Here is a 20,156-nt window from a genome sequence, read left to right as displayed (position 1 = left end):
TGTCATATCCTTAGGGGGACCCTAAGCTCGGGGTTGTTCCAGCTGAGTAGGAAAGGGGGAAACCATCACATGGTATTTCCAAAATTAATGAATTGCCCCCGTCAGGATGCTTTTGAGGTCTCAAATGCGCTCTATAAACATTTGTTTATCGATCCATTCATAACAGAACTAATATGAGGCTGGCATTATCCCTATGAAATGGTAAACACAAATAGTCCTTTGATTTAGGAAGCCTGTATTAGATGATTAATTGGTTGTCATGTGTTTAGGATGACCTTTGTTACCTGCGTCAGAACCTCCTTCAGTACTCCAGACAGAGGAAAAGCTCTTTAGTTACTTTCTCAAAAAAAGATATGTTTATGGATCCCAGAACTGAAGATTTAGATCCAAGTATGGGTCAAATGGTGATTATGTCATCTTATCGAGGTTGATATCAAATAAATAGACGACTTCCTTGATGTAAAAAAAACATTTACAAATCCAATATGCTCTTATGTTGGCAAGCTAGTGCAATGGATAATTTTTATGTTATTGAAAGCATGTACCATAAGAATAAAAAGAAAAAAAGGAAACATGCTAGCCTTCTAAATGTGGCTATGTCATGCTTGCAATAAAAATCTGAATTTTAAAAAACCCACTTAGTAGCTGTTTTACTACTGATGGTTTTAAATAACAAGTCTTGCAGTTGGGTAATTTATTTTGTAAATATTGTTTTTGGAGGTGACAAGAATAAGTGACCATGTAACCAAGCACTCAAATCACAGGCAACTACAATTCATTTACAATTTGTATTACAACTATTTTGCAAAGTCACTCAAAGACATTGACAGATTCAACAAAAAAAGAGACAAAGAAGAAAATGCCACGTTACTACGAATGTAAGGGGCAGAACAAATAAACAAATAGGATTTAAAGTTAATAGTAATAATAATGAACATAAATCCACACTAAATCCACACTAAATCCACACTAAACCACCTTTGTCACTGAAGAGAAAGGACATATTTTAGGCAGAAGTGAACAATGTGCCCTGCCTTTCTACATTCACTCAAAGTGAAAATAGCCAATGTGAAAAGTTGGTTGGCCCATTGCTTAATGGTGTCTGCTGTGATGAGCAAAAGTGAAACATGAATGACACCTTAACAGACCAATAGTGAAGCCTGCTGAACGAAATCCACTCTATGTACATAATTCATGTTTTTTTAAACAATAGCTTAGTGAGACAACTAAAGCGGTCTTAAAGTTTAACCCTCAAAAATCCTTCTTATTGATGTTCCAAATTTCAAACTGCCAATGTTAATATCACCGCTAAAGCTGGTTGTGACATTGAGAAATATATCAATGCTAAATAAGACTTTGGTGGAGAAAAATTTAGTGGGGTGGGCATAAATCTTAAGCTTCTTGGCATTAAAAGGAAAGTCCATGACAAAGTCCAAGCTCCCTGCCCTTTTTATTTACCAAAAAGGTCGTAAAATTTGGGGAGCCATGTTCACAGCCAAGAAGTGAATTCTCTTACTTCACATTGACTTGTCATTATTCATAAATTCTAAAATCTACATGAAAATTAGGATTAAAATACTCCACATAGAATATTTTCAATATCTAAAAAAAAAAAAAAAAAATCTTGAGTTCTGAGATCCTTTCTGAGACAGCAGAAAAAAAGAGTTGAGGCCAGTTAAGACTAGGTGACATAATTTAAAACATAAAAGTGATGGGTGAAATGCTGGAATTAGCCTCTACCATTTTCTTAGGGCCACATTCCATTCATTGTTTTATGCCCACCAGCTACCTCAGACTGGAACGAGCAATGTGGGAATCACCACTGTTACTGCTGCAATATGAACAGTCCAACCTTGAAAACCAGGTCAGGTCCTCTCTCAAAATGAACACAAGCAACTTCAGATCAGATTGGGCTTACTTAGGGTAACATAATGGAGTATATGCAAACTTGCTTTCCGAAAACCGATCTCCATAGAGTAACTTGCATGGTAATTTATTTTTTTATTTTTCAACAAAGGGCTTTGAAAGTTAATAATGCAGCAAAATTGTGCTTTTCGACAGGTTTTATTAGTTTTGGCTACTACTAAACAACATAGCTAATAGGAAATAGGCGTTATTTTTACATCTGAAAAGAGAGATTTCTCTTTTTTGTTTTTCAAGTACAAAGGAAAAGTTACTCAGTTATTATGACTATTAATGAAGATAACAGCAAACCACAATTCTATTCTGTAGTAAAAAATTAAAACACTTTGTAGTCTATGGAAGTCAATCATGAGCCAATGATAAAAGCTACCATTGCCTAACATTGTATTTAATTAAACAAGGATTAGCAGAAGCTGAGGCTTTGAAAGATGATGCAACGATGTTTATAGCGTTTAGCGTGTGCGCAAAACCTTAACATGGTTTCATGTATACATAAGTGTATCCAGACAGCTACGTGGTGGGGGCCAGTTGATATTCCCCAATAAGTACACACACAAGTATTGCAACAAAACTAGCATTTGCTCTACTAAATTATGCTTTATTTTATTAAAAGACAAAAATACATTAACACTGTGATGGAAATGGTAACATTATTTCCTCAAATGAGGAAAATGAACAAGGTAATGGCCTAAAATTTCTAGACAAATTGAAGCCTGCCTGTTTTTCTTTCCGAATGAGGGATATATGTGAAACATGTGAGGTGACAGCTGAAATGAGATTAAGACTCAAAGCAATAAACACACTTCTGATGCATCTATGAAAAACGTCAAAGTTGAAACCCATCTCAGAAAAAAGCAAATGGGCCTGTAGTAAATCCACTGATCTAACTCCAGCAGACTTCATAATTAGGTTCACATTAAAAACAATGAGTTTCATAGTTTCACAAAAACAGGATAACTGCATTTAATTTTCAGGAGGATAAACTGTTTTGCAGCCATGCTACTCAATAAAGTAAATAATGCAAGCTGAAATTATAAACACGGAACTTTAGTTAGCAGACACTTCCCTGAACATTTAATAGCCATTGCTGTACAAATTCATTTTGGTGCATGTCAACTTGTAACTAACTAGAATAAAAAAACAGGCATGCATACTATTTAGAGGTCTTTTATACAGTTTGTCAACCCTAACCCTTCAATCTTTTGCAACAACCATTTTTTGTTAAAGAAATATCACCTACCATCTTTCAGGCCTCCAACTGAAAGAGTATACAATAACACTATTACTGTATTGTTATTCTGCATGCAATAAAAATAGCATACCTGGACCCTTGCATGACTTGCACCCGGAACATGGTAATTCAATTCTTTAGCCGTTCTTTGTGTCTTTGGCAACAGGAATGGATATGAAAGTGATCTGTATTTAGGTTTCATGATCTAAAAGAAAAAACACATTTCTAATCAAATGCCAATATATACACTGTTTCAGAATCATGGGACTTTATTAACAGGTATTTAGCTACACTGGAAACATAATTTATAAGCACAGAACAGTGAATTAAACATGATCAGTAAAAGTTACATTTGGGTAAGAAATCCATTTCCATTGGTTTAGTGCTTGGAATATAGGAAACAAATGATAGTTTTCTTACAGTGGTAAACATTTTTGTTTTGATTAACTAGTACATTAGACTGCAGCTTTGGTAGCTAAAGGAGAAAAAACACCTGGATTTAGAGTGATGAATCAATATTTCTAGTACATAAAATGTGTATCATAAATGTCAAAGTCTGTTAGTAAGAGCAGTGTATCAAAATATTTAATACTTTAAGCCCCTCTATTGAGATAGCAATATATTACTTCTTCCTCTCTAGCTAAACTCTACTTCCAGGTATCAACAAAGAGGAAAGTCCTAAAGTGCCATGACAGGTGATATAGTAAAGTTTAACTTGAGATCAAGAATCTCTTTCTGTGTGAGTAAATTTCAAGGCAATACAGAATTGTGTATTCTACATATTTCCTTGCACCTGACCGGTATGCCACTGGGGGGGTATGGTTTGACACGCAGTGTCAAGGGTGATGGTCGACTACGGGCAGCAATGAGATACAGTGGTTAGTAAAATAAACTGGAGACACCCTCACCAGCTCCCACAGATTCATCTTTGCCTTGGCCATATCAAAGGAAGAGAGAAGCTGGTGGCTGCCGCTTCCCAACAGAAGATTGATAAGTATAATAAACACAGTGCTCCCGTCGGGGAGGCTGCCGCCACGTAGGGTGGTTCTCTGCCGGATGCCACCGCACACACATCTCCCATACTGCATGAAATCCAGGACCTCAAGGTCACCTTAGAAGGCAAGATGGCTGTCTCAGTTTATCAGAAGGCCTCTATGCAGCGACACATAATCCCACACAAAGTCCTTTCATGGAATGTGAACGGCATGCTAGACAAGATCAAGAGAGGGGGTGTTCTCAGAGCAGCCTCCAAATCTGACACGGACATAGTGATGCTCCAAAAAAAACATCTCCTGGGCGATTAATTCCCTTCCCGGCCCGCAGAGAATTTGCTCAGGTGTATCACTCCAGATTCCACAGAGGCTCCTGCGGTCCAGGCATTTTAATCAGAAGATGCACACCCTTGGTAATCTCCAAGGTGTGTCACGATGGGTTGGGCTGATAAGTGGCAGTAACGGGCACCCTGCATGGTCTCCCTATTTCCTTGATACGAGTCTATGCCCCTCCACCCCTAACCTCTGACTCCTTGGCTACACTTGGAGACCTCATACGGGAGGTACTGGAGGCCCTGTGGCTGCTAGGCAGCATCCTCAATGGAGCGTGGTATACGAGTCTTGATCACTCTTCGACCCTTACTGATGAGGGTCGAGGACAGACACTCCTTGCAGCCTTCATGCCCAGTTTAAACCAGGCTGACATGTGGAGGGTGCATCACCCGTAGGAGAGGGGATATTCCTTCTATTAGGGGCACACCATTCTTTCTCCCAGCTGGACTACTTTCTTATGCATCGTCGGTAAGGCCACCAGGTACAAGATGTTAGATTGTTGGCCCGGGAACTTTCTGACCACTCAGCAGTGGCGATAGAACTGGCTAGGGGCACAGGATGGCAGTGACAGGGTGAGGCCTGGATTGCTGGAATCTTAAAAAAGAGAAATGCGTCAAGAAGTATGCCAACGATTCCTCACAGATAATGTAGGATCAGTGACTTGCCCGGGTACATTATGGGGGGCCCAGAAGGATACAGACCGGAGAGACATTTTTAGCTACTCTAAATGTCAAAAAGACCAGGCCTGGCAGAGGGTCAAAGACCTTGAGGGATGCATACTTGATCTTGAAGGCCGCTATGTGACCTTGATGCAGTATTCCCGTTTGGGGTATTTGCTACACACGCAGGCCCTGCTTTGGCAGGAGCTCACGGAGGAGACGAGGGAAGCCTAAATGGCCACCCACAGTAGAATTTATCAATGAGACAATAAAGCCAGTAAGACTCTACACTGGCAGTGCACTTCTAGAGAATATGGAACCCCGGTGGCTTATCTGGTGGCCGCAAACAGGGAAGGGGTGACTGGGAGTGAACCCATTGCCCCCACCTTCGCATCCTAATATCAGAAACTGTACAGTGAGGACCCCTGAAGCCCCGTGCAGAACTGAAAGCTTTGGTACTAAACCTGCAGATGCCTTATCTGTCCTCCGAATAAAGTGAATCTCTGGAAATTGATGTTACCTGCAATGAGCTATACGGAGCTCTGGCGCAGCTACAAACTGGTAAGTGCCGCGACCTAATAGTTTCCCTGTAGTGTTTTGGTACTTGTGTGGGCTCAAACTGGTCCTCTGTAACTGCAGACCTTTAAGGTGAGAGAGAGGTGAATTACCTCAGGACCTTAGGACTGCAGAAATAGTCATGTTACCGAAACCAGGTACGGAGGGTACACATTGTGAGGACTTTTGGCCAATCTCACTTTTGAACTCAGAGGTGAAAATCTGGGCCAAGATTTTGGGCACCCGAGTACAAGGAGTTAATAAATGTCTGGTCCACCTGGACTAGTCAAGGTTCGTGCCTCACCGGACTACTCAACATAATTTGCGAAGCGTACACCTAGCGATTGCACTAAGTAGGAACTTCTGAAGGCACAGGGCCTTGCTCTTTGTTGTTTTTAAGAAAGCTTTCGACTCAGTGGACTGGGAATATCTATTCGCCGTCTTACCCTGCGTAGGACTCGGTCCGAATCTTATTGGCTATGTGCGCCTTCTACACACTGACCTGATAGCCAGGGTGCATTTTGGAGGGCTGACTTCGGAGTGGTTCCCTATAGCGCACGGCACCCAACAGGACTGTCCTCTGTCACCCTTGCTGTTCGCACTACTGATTGAACCCCTTGTGTCTGGGTACGAGTTGAGGTGTTGATTAGGGGCTCTCAGTGGTCCACTGAGGTGAACGATAGAATTTTGCTCTATGCTAATGACATCCTGCTGTTCTTAGATGATCCAGAATCGTCAGGTCCAGAGAACTTCATATCTTACAGATATTCTGATCCTATTCCGGTCATCTAGTGAATGTTAACAAATCTTCAATTTTACCCCATTGCTCCCTGCCCATTAGATATGCTGTGGGCATCAGGGATACCATTCCTTCCTGACGAGTTCAAGTATTTAGGGGTTTACACCACAGACAATGCATTGAGCTTCCTCGGGCGGACCCTGTCGTCTCACCTGGGGGGCCTCGCGAGGGACATTAAATTCAGGTCCACACTTCCCCTGTCCCTCTTAGGACGCTCTGCCATTTTTAAGATGGTCTCTGACCCAGGCCTCCTCTTCCAATTACAAAACCACCCCTACCTGGTGGATAAGGCCTTCTACAGCAAGGTGTATGCGCTAATTAGAACGCGGTTATGGGGAGAAGGTCCACCCCGCATTGCCCTAGGGAAATGCTGTCAACCAGTTTACAAAGGAGTGATAGCTACTCTAGACATGCTTTTGTATTACTGGGGGGCGATGGAGGCGGCCCCCTTCCACCCGCGCTCCGGTCCCCAAGCGAGCAGCTCTACGAACTGGCCCAAGGGGTCGGCTATCCCAGGCCAACCGAGGCTCGAAGGCACTGTGGTCTCATTGCGTTTTAGGGGGGATTCTGACTTAGAGGCATTCAGGTATAATCCCCTAGATGGTAGTTGCACCCCATTGGATCCTCAGCCAAGCACAAGTCCAGGAATGTTGTATTTCATTAGCTACAATGAAAAAGGGCTGTGACAATTAACTATTACTTAGACTGCCAAAGGAAAAGATAATCTACAAAAGCAAAATATTCAAGTTCAGCAAGGGTAAGATGTGCCAGCTACCGAATATGAACTTTTGAGATAAGTAACATTAAAGCATATTGCTAAACAAATTAATATCGGCGAGATTGAGAGGTATGTCCCATACTAGACTTGAGTCAGAAAGTTTGGTTACTTTGAAGAGTTTGTGTACCTTCACTTTAAGGTCTGGACATTAGCAAGTATTACATGGTACAAATCAAAACAAATAACAGCGTTATGTAATTATCACCTGGGTTTTCAATAAATATTGTGCGAACAAAGCATACTGATATGCTATTAACATGTACATTGTGCTGTAGGGGAGTTCACCTTTAGGATCTATTTACGTCTTCACATTGTATTGTTATGAGGAGAGAAAGTTTGTTCTGTCATCCTACATCAGGGTCAACCTTTGAGTATTGGTATGTCAATGTTTTATATATATTAAATATTCATACAAAGTAGAAAATATCAATGACAACTTCAGGCACTTTTTTAAAAAATGTGATAAAAATTATGACTTTACATTGAGCTGTAATAAAAAGGATGGGCGATCTGTGTTCCGATGACGTGTGTCATCTTAGACGATTGCATGAATTATTACTGCACTGTGAATGTGGATAAAACAAATTTAAATGTCTATAGGACTATCATATTCCCTTAGTCACAGGGGCTGCAAAATATATTTGTTAGCATTTGTATACATAACCCTGTGAATTAAACAATAAATATCAGGCATTCAGCATGCCAGTGCTAAATCACCTTTGTGAAGTTCCAGCGTTGGATGAAGTGCCGGGCCACGTCACGCGCTGCTCTGCCATGCACAACAGAAGCAATGTCATGCCAGGGCATCCTGGGAGTGTTGTACCTGTCAATGAAATCTGCATCACCGTGTGGCAATATGTTAGAATTATTGTCACAAGATTCCAAATATAATGGTTTTCAATAAACAAAAAATATATTTTCAGAGACATATATACTGCAACAGATCGACAAGCTAAAATTGATTACTTGTACATAAATATTTACATACGCTGTGGTTTGCGTAAGATGAATTACACCACTGACATATTGCAGAGCAATTAGGTGGCAGGAGAAAGGGAATAAAATGCACTGCTGGCTTGGCAGTTCGGGCTGGACTGTTCCCATAGGGCACAGGGTCAAGACTGATTTACATAGGACTGGGTTCAAACTGGAACGGCATGGTGAGCAAAACAAACGATGGATTTAGGCCCAGATCTCTGTACTGGGGTGAATGTATGACATTGTTCTGCATTCTGTCCATCAACTGTTGTTTTTGCATTTGTCACCCCGAGAGGGAAGGGTATGCCCAGACGTGGGTCCCGTGCTCTCCATGCCACAGGAATCAAGCTATCCTGGCTGAAGAGGGGTGAAACCCCGAAACCGGTCCTAGGATGTTTGTTTCCAGTCCAGGGAGGACCTGGCTTGGCAGTTCGGGCTGGACTGTTCCCATGAGGCACAGGGTCACGACTGATTTGCATATGACTGGGTTCAAACTGGAACGGCTGGGTGAGCAAAAAAACGATGGATTTAGGCCCAGATCTCTGTACTGGGGTGAATGTATGACATTGTTCTGCATTCTGTCCATCAACTGTTGTTTTTCCAGTTGGGGGAATGCCTTTGACTATACAAAAGCCCCCTAGAGTAGCCCTGAACATTTTGAACTTATGCGGAAACTGATTGGCAGGGGTCAATAGACGTGTCTCTATTCTCTTTAAAGCGCTCCAAGGTAGAATCTGCCTTTTCACCAAAAAAGGATTAGAGATTAAAAGTGACATCCATGAGACAGGTTTGTACACCTCCGGAGAATCCTGTGTAAAACATCTAAGTGTGTTTGCAGAGCACAACTTCGGCATCATTTGCCATCCCTAGGCGATCAGCAGTATATAGGCCAGCAAGGATCACATTTGGCCATCTCTTGTCCATCACGGTCTGTCGCACAAGGCTAGCTCAGACAGCAGAATTTCCATAAGGACGTTTGCTTTGGCCTCAACTGAAGTCAGCAGTAAATGTAGCATGTCAGCAACCCACAATAGCAAATTATTCACTTGCTTCCATTTCTAGTTAAGTAAAACTCAGCCTGCGGAGAGTTATCAAGCCCACTAGCAACTATAAATCCATGTAAAGTTATCATCTGTGTAGCAAGTGGGTAGTAAAAACATCCACCTCTCACCATTATTCCTTTCCTAGGCTGCCCCCTGCCATAATTAGAGCCAAAAAGATAATAGAGTGCATGTCAGGTAGAAGAACTGGGTCAGTCAGGCTCTATGGCAACCGGGTGAGATTTTGTAATCACATGGAAGGGCTAGAGTAGGTTTTGGTGCTAAAATGGAAGCCGGAACTGGGCTTGGTATTGGGCCCCAAGTAGGTCCCACAGGTCATATGGTACCCATGATTGATCTGCCAGTGGGCCCCTGCAGTTACTTGGGGCCCAATGGCACGCAACATGGAGCCAGAAGAGCAGCAAAATTCTACAACATGGTTTCCTTGAAGGCCTTAATCTGCCTCGGCTTCTTAATGGCCCAGGGAACTCTGGGCACAACAATATGAGTTAGAGAATCAGATCTGCAACCAAGGACCTAGGCGACAACCAACTCACATTACGACCCCCTTGCCCATTCTTTTTTAATACAGAGTGGCAGGATGGGGTCAATCAAGTATCTCTTTCCATTTGGACTTACGGTAGGACTTTTACCACAAAGTGGTACCAAGACCGACACTTGGAGTGGGAGCATACTTACACAAGGGCCACAATATCTTCTTACATACAGGGACATACAGCTTTCTTTCCTTAAGCAAATTGCTTAGGCGCTTACAATTACAGTCTTTGCTAACATACCAAGGCTAATAATTCCCACAAAGAAGCACATTTGGATAACTATGCTCAAAAAGGAAAAATCAAGACTGGTTTTAAACTACCAAAAAAATCAACAACTTTGCTGAACCACACAAGCAACTCCATACCTGAATGTACCAAATAACGAGAAAAGCACTTTACCTATGTATTTACCCACCAAAAAAAATCAACCAGACCTAGAGCTTCACCATGAAAAAGGAGGACTAACACAAAAACACAGACAGAAAAGAGACTTATTGAGCGCCAAGCATGCATTATATACAACAGACAGTGTACTTATTAAGGGGTACAATACCCTCAAAAGAACACATCTATAACATCACACCACTGGAGCATCCAATGATTGTCTCAATCCAATGCAATTGTCTCAAATGATCTCTGAACCAACCCATGTGGCCGGCCATACACTTGATCTTTATTCTCTAACATAGAATCATTAAGTATCCAGGAAATTAGTTCCTTGACATGGACGGATCATTCTCTAATCTCTTTCTCTTTTGGCTTATTTAAATATAATCCACAAACCGAGATGTCGGGTCAATTAAGGTCTAGGGCCTGGAACCAAATTATGGAGGAATAATTTAATGCCTCTCTTCCTAGCTATCTAAAGCCCCTACAACAAATCTCTACAAACATAACTGCTACACAGCTTCAGTCTGCTATTGAAGAAGCACTTGATCGGTGTGCTCCTAGAAGGACTCGGACATCAGCCATACAAAAATCCGAAAAATTGTATACTTCAAACTTAAAACTCATGAAAAGAGACTGTAGATCTAAAGAACATAAATGGAGACTTTCAAAATCTAGTACAGATAAAGGTATCTATATAGCCAAACAAAAAACTTACTATGGAGCTCTAAAAAAGGCCAAAATTGAGTATTACTCTAAAAGAATTGAAGAAACCGGTGGTTCTTCCAAGGAACTTTATAAAATAATTTGAGAACTCCGTAAGCCTTCTCTGCTTTCACAAGCCATGGCACACTCCCCTGACAATTGCGAAATTCTTAATAATTATTTCATTAACAAAGTAACAAAAATCTACACTACTTTAGCATCCTCAGATTTGGATGACGGCAAGGATTGGGGAAAATTAGCTTCTCATCCGGCAGCCAACAGTCACCTTGATAGGCTGACCCCTTTCTCTGAGGAGCAAGTGGCCAAAGTTATGACCGAAGTTAAGGCAGGCTCACCATTGGACCCCTGCCCATATTTTATCTTCTCACGGCTGGTGCTAACACTCTGTCCTTATGTTACTAATGTCCTCAATCAATCATTAAAAGACGCTGCTTTTCCAGATATTTGGAAAAAGACAGTTGTCTTCCCATTCCTAAAAAGCCCGGCCTTGAAATCTATGACACAGCCAATTATAGACCGATTTCGCAATTACCATACCTATCTAAGGTTTTGGAGAAGTTGGTCAATAGACAACTTACGGCCTTTATCGAATCCAACAATCTACTTGACCCCTCTCAAACTGGATTCAGGGCTAATAACAGTACTGAGACCACTTTGTTAGCCGGATCAGATAATATCAGATCCTTAGTTGATCAGGGAAAAACGGTGGCACTGATCCTTTTGGACCTCACAGCAGCATTTGACACCGTATCTCATGATAAATTATTGCGAATCCTACACGAAAAAGGAATATGTCGAAATGCGTTAGCGTGGTTCGTTTAAATTTCTAAAAAATAGAACTCAGATAATTCAGATGGGTCCTTATTCCTCTACGGCTAAGAATATTGATTACGGAGTACCACAGGGTGCCACCCTGAGCCCTACCCTTTTTAATCTATATGTATCTTCCCTGGCAGCTATCAGTAAGAAATGGGGCTTTGATTTATGCTCCTATGCAGACGATACTCAATTGATAGTCCCTTTGTCTGATAAGCTGCATAAAGGGGATTCTAAGGCAATCTAATCAATTGCCTTACCGAAATAGCAAACTGGATGTCAGGACACTGTTTAAAACTTAATGCCGGAAAATCAGAGATTCTACTCTTTGGAGGAGCCCAGACAATTTGGGATAATAGCTGGTGGCCCCAGGCTTTGGGAACTGCTCCAGAACCTAGACAGGCCGTCAAGAATCTGGGCGTTATTTTTGACAATGCCCTGTCCATGCAGAGCCAGGTCCGGTCGATATGTGGAAAAAGCTTTGCTATATTAAAACTCCTCAGAAGGCTTTTCCCTTGGATTCCCTTGAACTATAGAAAAACTGTGACCCAGGCACTACTGATGAGCAATTTGGATTACGGTAATGCATTATATGTTGGTATGGCTGACTTTTTGTTTAATAGACTGCAAGTAGTCCAAAATGCTGCTGCCAAACTGGTATGTAATAAAAGCAGATACAGTTCTGCCTCTCTCTGCATGAGGGAACTACACTGGCTCCCTGTACGTCAAAGAGCTAATTTTAAGCTTTTGTGTTTTGCTCATAAAACTTTATACAAAACTGCCCCTCAAATTTTGCATGGCAGATTAAAATTCCATGCACCTTTGTGTAATTTGCGATCACGCCATTTGGCATTGGCCTCAGTCAAGCGTACATCCAAAGCTAAGATGGGTGACAGATCTTTTTCTAAAGTAGCAGCTACAAACTGGAATGTGCTTCCTTTGCATCTCCGTTTAACTGAGGAATACTCAATGTTCAAAAAGAAATTAAAAACCATATTTTTTCCCAATCCACTAATCTGTTTAAGAGCGCTCTTCCCTCCCCTCTCACTTCCAGTTAGTGTTTTGTTCGCTAGCGCTGTGATGTCCCTTGGGATAAATGTCGCGCTTTATAAATACACAAATACAAATACTCTTGGTTTCACCATAAAAGCATAGATGCTGACTGCACCTAATTGTTCACACTAAAAGGATTATGTAACACATGCTACACTTCTTTGCCCTCCTAGTCCAACTTCCATGCATAATCATGAGAGACAAGTGATTGAGGAGACCAGCACACAGGAAAAAAAGAATCAAGCAAAAGCCAGCACTCAATAATAACACTCAAAGAAAATGAAATGCTTAAAGAGAAACAAACTCCTCATTGAGGGCAATATCTACTTTGCATGCCTAGTGAGACCTCTCATCACATCCTAGGAAAACATAATTCAGGCCATGTCAGGCTTAATAAAGCGGATGTGTTCCGTATGATACAGTCTCACTGACAGCAGTCATTTCACAGCCATTCATGTTAGTGCTGCCAGACAATCTGCAACATAGATGAGCCTTTGGCACAGAATGACAGCACTTGTCTGAAGAATGGACCAGTGTCATATACACTGGCAAGCGATCACTGGGTCAGAAGAAGTCTAATGGGAGTGCAGTGAGTTTCAAATAACCCTCTTAAGCCTACTGCCAGTGACTGCAGATGTGGGTGGAGTCAAGTGGACAATCCACTTCATTCTACACGGTCATTTTGTCTCATTCACTAAAGCAGTCTGCATAAGCATGGCATGTGTGCTGCAGATTTGGTTCTGGGAAGACCACCAGAGTGATAAGAAAACACATGTTGGAGGGTGACCATTACTTAAGATACAGCATGCCTATGGTGGAGAAGCCCAGCACAATAGGGAGTTAACACACCATAGTGAGAGAAGAGCACAACAGAATCACAGGCTGGTCGCTAGGGGAAATTTCTACATTCACCTGCCAAGGCATATAACCTTTATGAATGTATAAGGCATTGTTTACCTCTGTTGCCAGTGTCCCAGTATGCAGCCAACACAAACTAAAGCATTTCCTGCCACAGTATCAGACAGTCATACTAGAACCTCACGATCTAGCAGTCAATTCCATTACAAATAACTTTATTCGGCTTAAAAGACCATAACAGTTTCACACACATACTTTCTGCAATAACATTTTCATATTGTGTAGTTACAGAGGCATAAACAAAATCAGTATAAAAAGCAAACTAGAGATGGCATTCAGACAAATTTGATAGGGAATATACACCCTAACACCAAAAACCCAATGCAACAGTCTATAACGTCGACCATAACATTTCATGAATGAGGATAATTGTTATTAAAGGTTACAAAAGTTCAGTTCATCTATACTGACTCATAGAGCTTTCTTAAAGATATCCACCTCTCACCATTATTCCTTTCCTAGGGTGCCCCCTGCCATAATTAGAGCCAAAAAGATAATAGAGTGCATGTCAGGTAGAAGAACTGGGTCAGTCAGGCTCTATGGCAACCGGGTGAGATCTTGTAATCACATGGAAGGGCTAGAGTAGGTTTTGGTGCTAAAATGGAAGCCGGTACTGGGCTTGGTATTGGGCCCCAAGTGGGTCCCACAGGTCATATGGTACCCATGATTGATCATTCTGGTCCTACTTGACTTTTTTTGCTAAAAGTTTTTTCTACATGCCACTGTTGACTTCTTCAGCAAGAGAAAACCTACCTTCTTGTAGATCGGTGACAAGTTTTAGCTTTCTCTCAGTCAAATTAGACAACTTAAAAAGTTTTTCATAGTTTTTTTTAAACTGTGCACTTTTCATTTGAGGTTTTCCTATTTGCTTTGAATAACATTTTAGTATTTCCTCTAACTTTGTTACCTATTTTTCTTCATTGTTCAAACATTTCTCCTATAAATTATTGAGCCTTTTACTTAGACTCGTAGACAACAAAAAGGAAAAGTCTTTCAGCACTTCCCACAATTTTTGGATGGTGATCCAAGCTACAGTGCCACGCCCAGTTATATGTTTAGTATCAACTTTTACTTTATGACCGTACACAAATTTGAATATTCAAATCAGGTGTTTTAATTAAGGTTGCCCTGGTACTGAACGTGGTTCTTGCTCTCACCAAATTGAAATCAAAGTTGTGTGCATCATAAGGAGGACACATCCATATAAAGTTCTGTGAATTGAATGATTCTGGAACATAACACGTGTCGGCGGAGAGTTTTTGTAATGGAATATACTCGGTGATTAGTTGTTAGAAAATGTTTTTTAGAAATGATGAATTTGAAGAATATAGGACCAATACGTTTTTAATCTTTACCATTTGCAGGACAATGAGTCACATGTATCTTTGGGGTGTGTAATAACATCTGTCATTTAAAGCACTAAGTATTAGTTATTGTGTTATTATGTTTTCGTTAAGAAGATTTTTGTGAGTAAAGGTTCATGAGACACTGAAGCTCGTGTGACATGAATTTTTTATAACTTGCAGCTCAACAATCTAACACTTAATTCTAGAGAAAAATTCCCAGGGGTTCTCCTTCAGAAGTACATAAAATAAGTACCACTGATATTGTTAACTAAACATTTAGTTTTTTTGGAAGTAATCCATATAGTCACTGTAGTGGAATTGATAACAGTAAGCTGCAAGGTTTAAATAGTTCTAGATGGCAGACATCTAATCCAGTGAGTTACCCTAAGTTAGCCTTTTGTGAACATGCTTCTTTGTTTGATTTTTGCAGCAACTGGTAATACCGTCCACTTTTTCACTATTCCTCTCACCCACACTGACACACTGTTCCCTACACAACCCTTGTAGTATTCAGTTAGCTCATCATTTCACTTTACCTTGTCTTCCTAATAGAGTAAATCATAATTTTTCCTTAGGTAATATCCTGATGTACAAAAGCATCCTTTGATGATACCATCAACAAAAGGAGACTGATATATAAAAGAGATTAGTCGCAGCACAATTTTCACCTTGCGTGGTGACTAGTCTCTCTATTTACTGCGCGAGGCATATTCAAACAATTGCACTGCGTGAGAAAGTGCTCAAATGCCCAACAATATTAATGAGACAGGAGTAGAAATACAAGTTCCTGGGGAAAAATACTGAATGCTGGAAAGAGGGATGCAGGGGACAGCAGACCATGATCCTAATATTTCTGATGTACAATGTACACAACCAGTAGCACTTTGTTGATGAGCTCTTGGGGAGTGCATTCAGTGGAGCATGGGACCACTGTCTGCGACACCTAATGTCTGCAGACTGCTAAATCCAAGTTTAAGGTGACAATTTGTGAGAGCATTCACTTTGTACTACTATTTCATGGTTTGCAACTGAAAACAATATTGCAAAGTCTTCTAGCATTCCCTCGTGAAGTGCTAAGGAAAACACCACCCCTTGACTAACCTTTTCAATTTACAAGGGATCGCAGTGGTTGTATTGGAATTTGTAATACCCATTTGAAAACATAATGCTTTTTTGTGCATTCAGGGCAACGCCTTCTGCACTGATTTTGTGGATGCAAAGACTTTTGTGCATGAGCGACACTGCGGTTTCAATTAATGATTTTTATTGCTCTGCAGGAAACTGTCTTACAGATAAAAGATGTCCTTACCATCGAAAGGTTTGTCCAATTGAATCCAGTCTTTGTAGACAAAGTTGCAATAGTCCTTGCCATGCCAAAACCGGGTTTCCCCTAGCAGCTCTCCAACACCAGTCTGCAGGCTGCGAATAGATCCCCTATCTACAAACAGGTATGAAAGAGACACAAAATAAGGTAGGATAAATAGTCAAATATTATAACTGAAAATGCGCTTTTTCTATTTTCCTTTTTGGCAATACAGAAAGACCAGGTAGTATCATTCAGGAAATAAAAGAAGAACTATTGGTGATACAAGTGATGCAGTATCTACCGTAGACCCTCGGCTCAGTTTACAGAATTAGGTTTATTTACAGTCAGGAAGCAGTAAGTAGAGTCTTTATGTATTTATTAGAAAACCTCTATTTACAAAATGCTTCAAGAATGTACAATATTTTTGCAGTAGATAAAGCATAACTTAAATAATTTGCATATGATTTTACCAAGCAGGGTAGAAAAAAGAACTAGTCTTTAGCTATTGCTGTAAAAAACAACAACAAACTAAAACAAATTGACTTAAACTCGAGCTACTAATAATCGTCTTGGAACATGACAGAGGGCAGAACATCAGAACAGTGTGGCCATCAAATATGCTCCATACTTCTTTACTGAGGCATCTACATGCCTGAAGCGTTCTCTGAGCATCTATTACACACTGACAAAGTGAAAAGGACAACCAAAAGATACTGATGTGTATGGTGCTGTAGGATAAGACATTTTAAAGTCTGATTGTAAGTTAGAAACTTCGAATATGACCAATAAGATGGATCCAAAAAAGGGCTTCAGGCAATTTTGGAAGTAAAATGGACTGGAGATGTAACCAAGGGCAAGATGTAGGTCCATTCCGTTTTGCGGGTCAGAAATTACGATTTTTTTGCATCTTGCAAAACAAACGTACTAATGTGTCTCAGACACATTTAGCGATTCCCAATGGGGTTGCAAATGACCTACCTCACCAATATTCATGAGGCAGGTTGCATTTTGTGACCTATTGGGAATGGGCTACTATCACAGGGATGGCGGCCTGCTGAGGACAGCAGACCACCAAGTCTGTGTTTGCTTTGCAAGTAAAGCAACCTTTTTTTTTTTCTTTTTAAATGCAACCAGTTTTCCTTAAAGGAAAACGGGATGCTTTTAAAAGTGAAACATGAAAAGTTTTCCTTTCATTTTTTAGGGGCTGGCAGTGGGAAAATATTTTCGCTGCAAAACACAAAGGGGAAGGGGTCCCTTGGGGACCCCTTTCAGTTTGTGAGTGGCGATTGCTTTAAACAATTGTACATCCCCCTGAGACCCGCTATTAGGACTGGACGCCTTAGGCATCCCCCTTTCTAATAGCGACTCGCAAACCCTATTTCACGAGCCGGTAATAGGTTTCCGACTCGCAAAATCAGGTTTGTACATATTACAACCCTTTTTAGCAGTTGAAAACAGCCTGATTTTTCAATTGTGACCGGTAACAATGGTGGTACATTAGGCCCCAAATACAATAATGGATTCCATCAATTAGCTTAATATTCGGTAAGGTAGGGAGTATTAAGAGAGTATAAACAAGGGTCACCGACACCCAGGTATTGGATGTGCGAAGAATCTGCACTAAATTCAAGCAAAATACATTTCATTAGTCTCCTTGTAGTAAAGTGTGAAAATAAAGAAAAATACGAGCTTCCATAATATTGAATAAAATACTAGCACCTCAAAACAGTAAAGCAGCTGTTTCTTAAACATACCGCTGCTCATCGTGAAAACATTGAGCTTTTGAAACCAGCTGTGAGAGTGTATGCCTTGCTAAAATCAGTGCAGGGTATGGAGAACTAACTCTCTATCCTCACAAGCGCTCGCAACAGGTTTTTAGTAACTCGATTTAGATTTAATCAGCTCCCGTATCTCCTGGCGTCCCCGTCCCACAAGTTACTTACCTTCGGTAACGATATATCTGTAAGAAACATTAGTTAGTTATAGATTTCTTACCTTAGAATTACCCCCAGGCATCAGACTGGATCCGGAAAGTGTTTTTGTCAGCAGTACCTCTGTGCGTCGGAAGGTGGCGTCGGTCGGCATGACGTTGTGGCAGCTACTTAGACGCCGCGCTCACATGATGATGTCAGTTCTGTACACGACTTTACGCACCAGAAAAGCAGAGCCATGCAAGACACTGACCATTGGTGCACAAAACTAGGGCCCTGAAAGGATGTCCTTAACCCTAGAAATCAGTTCGGAGAACGGGGAGGATGGGTGGGGCGGTAAGGAATCTGTAACCAACTAGTCTTTCTTACAGATATATTGTTACCGAAGGTAAGTAAATTTTGCATCTGAAAGAAACACGTTAGTTATAGATTCTTACCTTAGAATACCAACCCCGGTGGAGGGTCTGCGAACCAAGATCACACCCGAAAATCCTGGAGAACAGAACGGCCAAAGAAGCGGTCTCTCCGGACTTGGCTGTCCAGGCAGTAGTGCTTGGTGAATGTTTGCAGCGATGCCCACGCGGCTGCCTGACAGATGTCATTTAGAGGCACTCCCCTTCCCAAGGCAGTAGTGGCTGCTGTCGCCCTGGTGGAATGAGGCTCCTTTTAGCTAGAGTAACAAGCCTTAATACACAAGACAACCCACCTAGAAATGGTGCGTTTGTGTATGGCCCAACCCTTCTTTGCACCCACGTAGCCAACAAAAAGTTGATCAGCCACCTGGAACTGTTTTGTGCGGTCCAGAAAGAAGGAGAGCGTCCGTTTTGGGTCCAGGCGGTGGAGCCTCTCTTCTTCCTTTGAAGGATGCAGCGGCGGAAAGAAGGTGGGCAAAGTAATGGTCTGCCCGATGTGAAAGGCAGTGACCACCTTAGGAAGAAAGGATGGACGGGTCCTGAGAACCACCTTGTCCGGATGAACCAACAAGAAAGGAGGTTTCGAAGATTGGGCCTGGAGCTCACTCACCTTTCTAGCAGAGGTGATGGCAACCAGAAAAGCAGTCTTAAGAGTTAAGAGGCGTAAAGGACAGTTGTGAAGCAGCTCAAAGGGAGCACACATCAAATAAGTGAGCACAAGATTCAAGTCCCACTGAGGCATAACGAAAGGGATTGGAGGAAAAAGATGTGTTAAGCCTTTTAAGAAACGGTTCACTACCGGGGACTTGAAAAGAGAAGGCTGATCTAGCAGCCCAAGGAAGGCAGATATGGCCGAAACGTAGCCTTTGACTGTGCCCAGAGCAGAGCCCTGCTGTGCCAAAGAGAGAAGGAACAAAAGTACCTCAGAGAGAGGGGCAGAAAGGGGAGCCACAGCCTTTGCTGTGCACCATGCCATAAATGTATTCCTCCTGCAGGCGTATACCGTCTTAGTGGAGGGACGCTTGGCTGCCAAGATTACATCACAGACTTCAGGAGGCAGGTCGAAAGACGTCAACTGCCCCCGCTCAATCTCCACGCAAGGAGGTGTAGACTGGACAGGTTTGGGTGGAGGACCGTCCCCTGCTGCTGCAACAGAAGACCCCAACGAAGAGGCAGTCTGATCGGAGGATCGATGGCCATGTTGAGCAGCTCAGGATACCAGACTCTTCGTGCCCTATCCGGAGCAAAAAGAGAGACTTGGGCCCGGTCACGCCTGATCTTCTTCAGCACTCTGGGCAGAAGTGGTATAGGCGGAAAGGCGTACAACAGACTGCAACTTCACTTGCGACGAAAAGTGTTGTGAGCGAGTGGCGCGTTGGAAATGTAGACATTGCGCGTTCTCTTCGGTGGCGAAT

At 41.7% G+C, this 20,156-nt stretch overlaps 1 protein-coding gene across 4 annotated transcripts in view; it reads right to left on the bottom strand.

Annotated features, from left to right (window-relative positions):
- Positions 1-20,156, bottom strand: part of PLD1 (phospholipase D1) — a 422,898-nt gene that overhangs the window by 93,532 nt on the left and 309,210 nt on the right. For all 4 annotated transcript variants that reach the window (XM_085635446.1, XM_085635443.1, XM_085635445.1 and 1 more), the window contains 3 exons: positions 16,401-16,529; positions 7,988-8,106; positions 3,246-3,359 (listed from right to left, as the gene is read on the bottom strand). In XM_085635446.1, the coding sequence (XP_085491572.1) occupies positions 3,246-3,359; positions 7,988-8,106; positions 16,401-16,529 (362 nt within the window). The remainder of the gene's footprint in view (positions 1-3,245; positions 3,360-7,987; positions 8,107-16,400; positions 16,530-20,156) is intronic.

The sequence above is a fragment of the Triturus cristatus genome, chromosome 11 (genome assembly GCF_964204655.1).
Source record: "Triturus cristatus chromosome 11, aTriCri1.1, whole genome shotgun sequence".
Lineage (NCBI taxonomy): Eukaryota > Metazoa > Chordata > Amphibia > Caudata > Salamandridae > Triturus > Triturus cristatus.
This window is presented reverse-complemented; position numbering and strand designations above follow the sequence as displayed.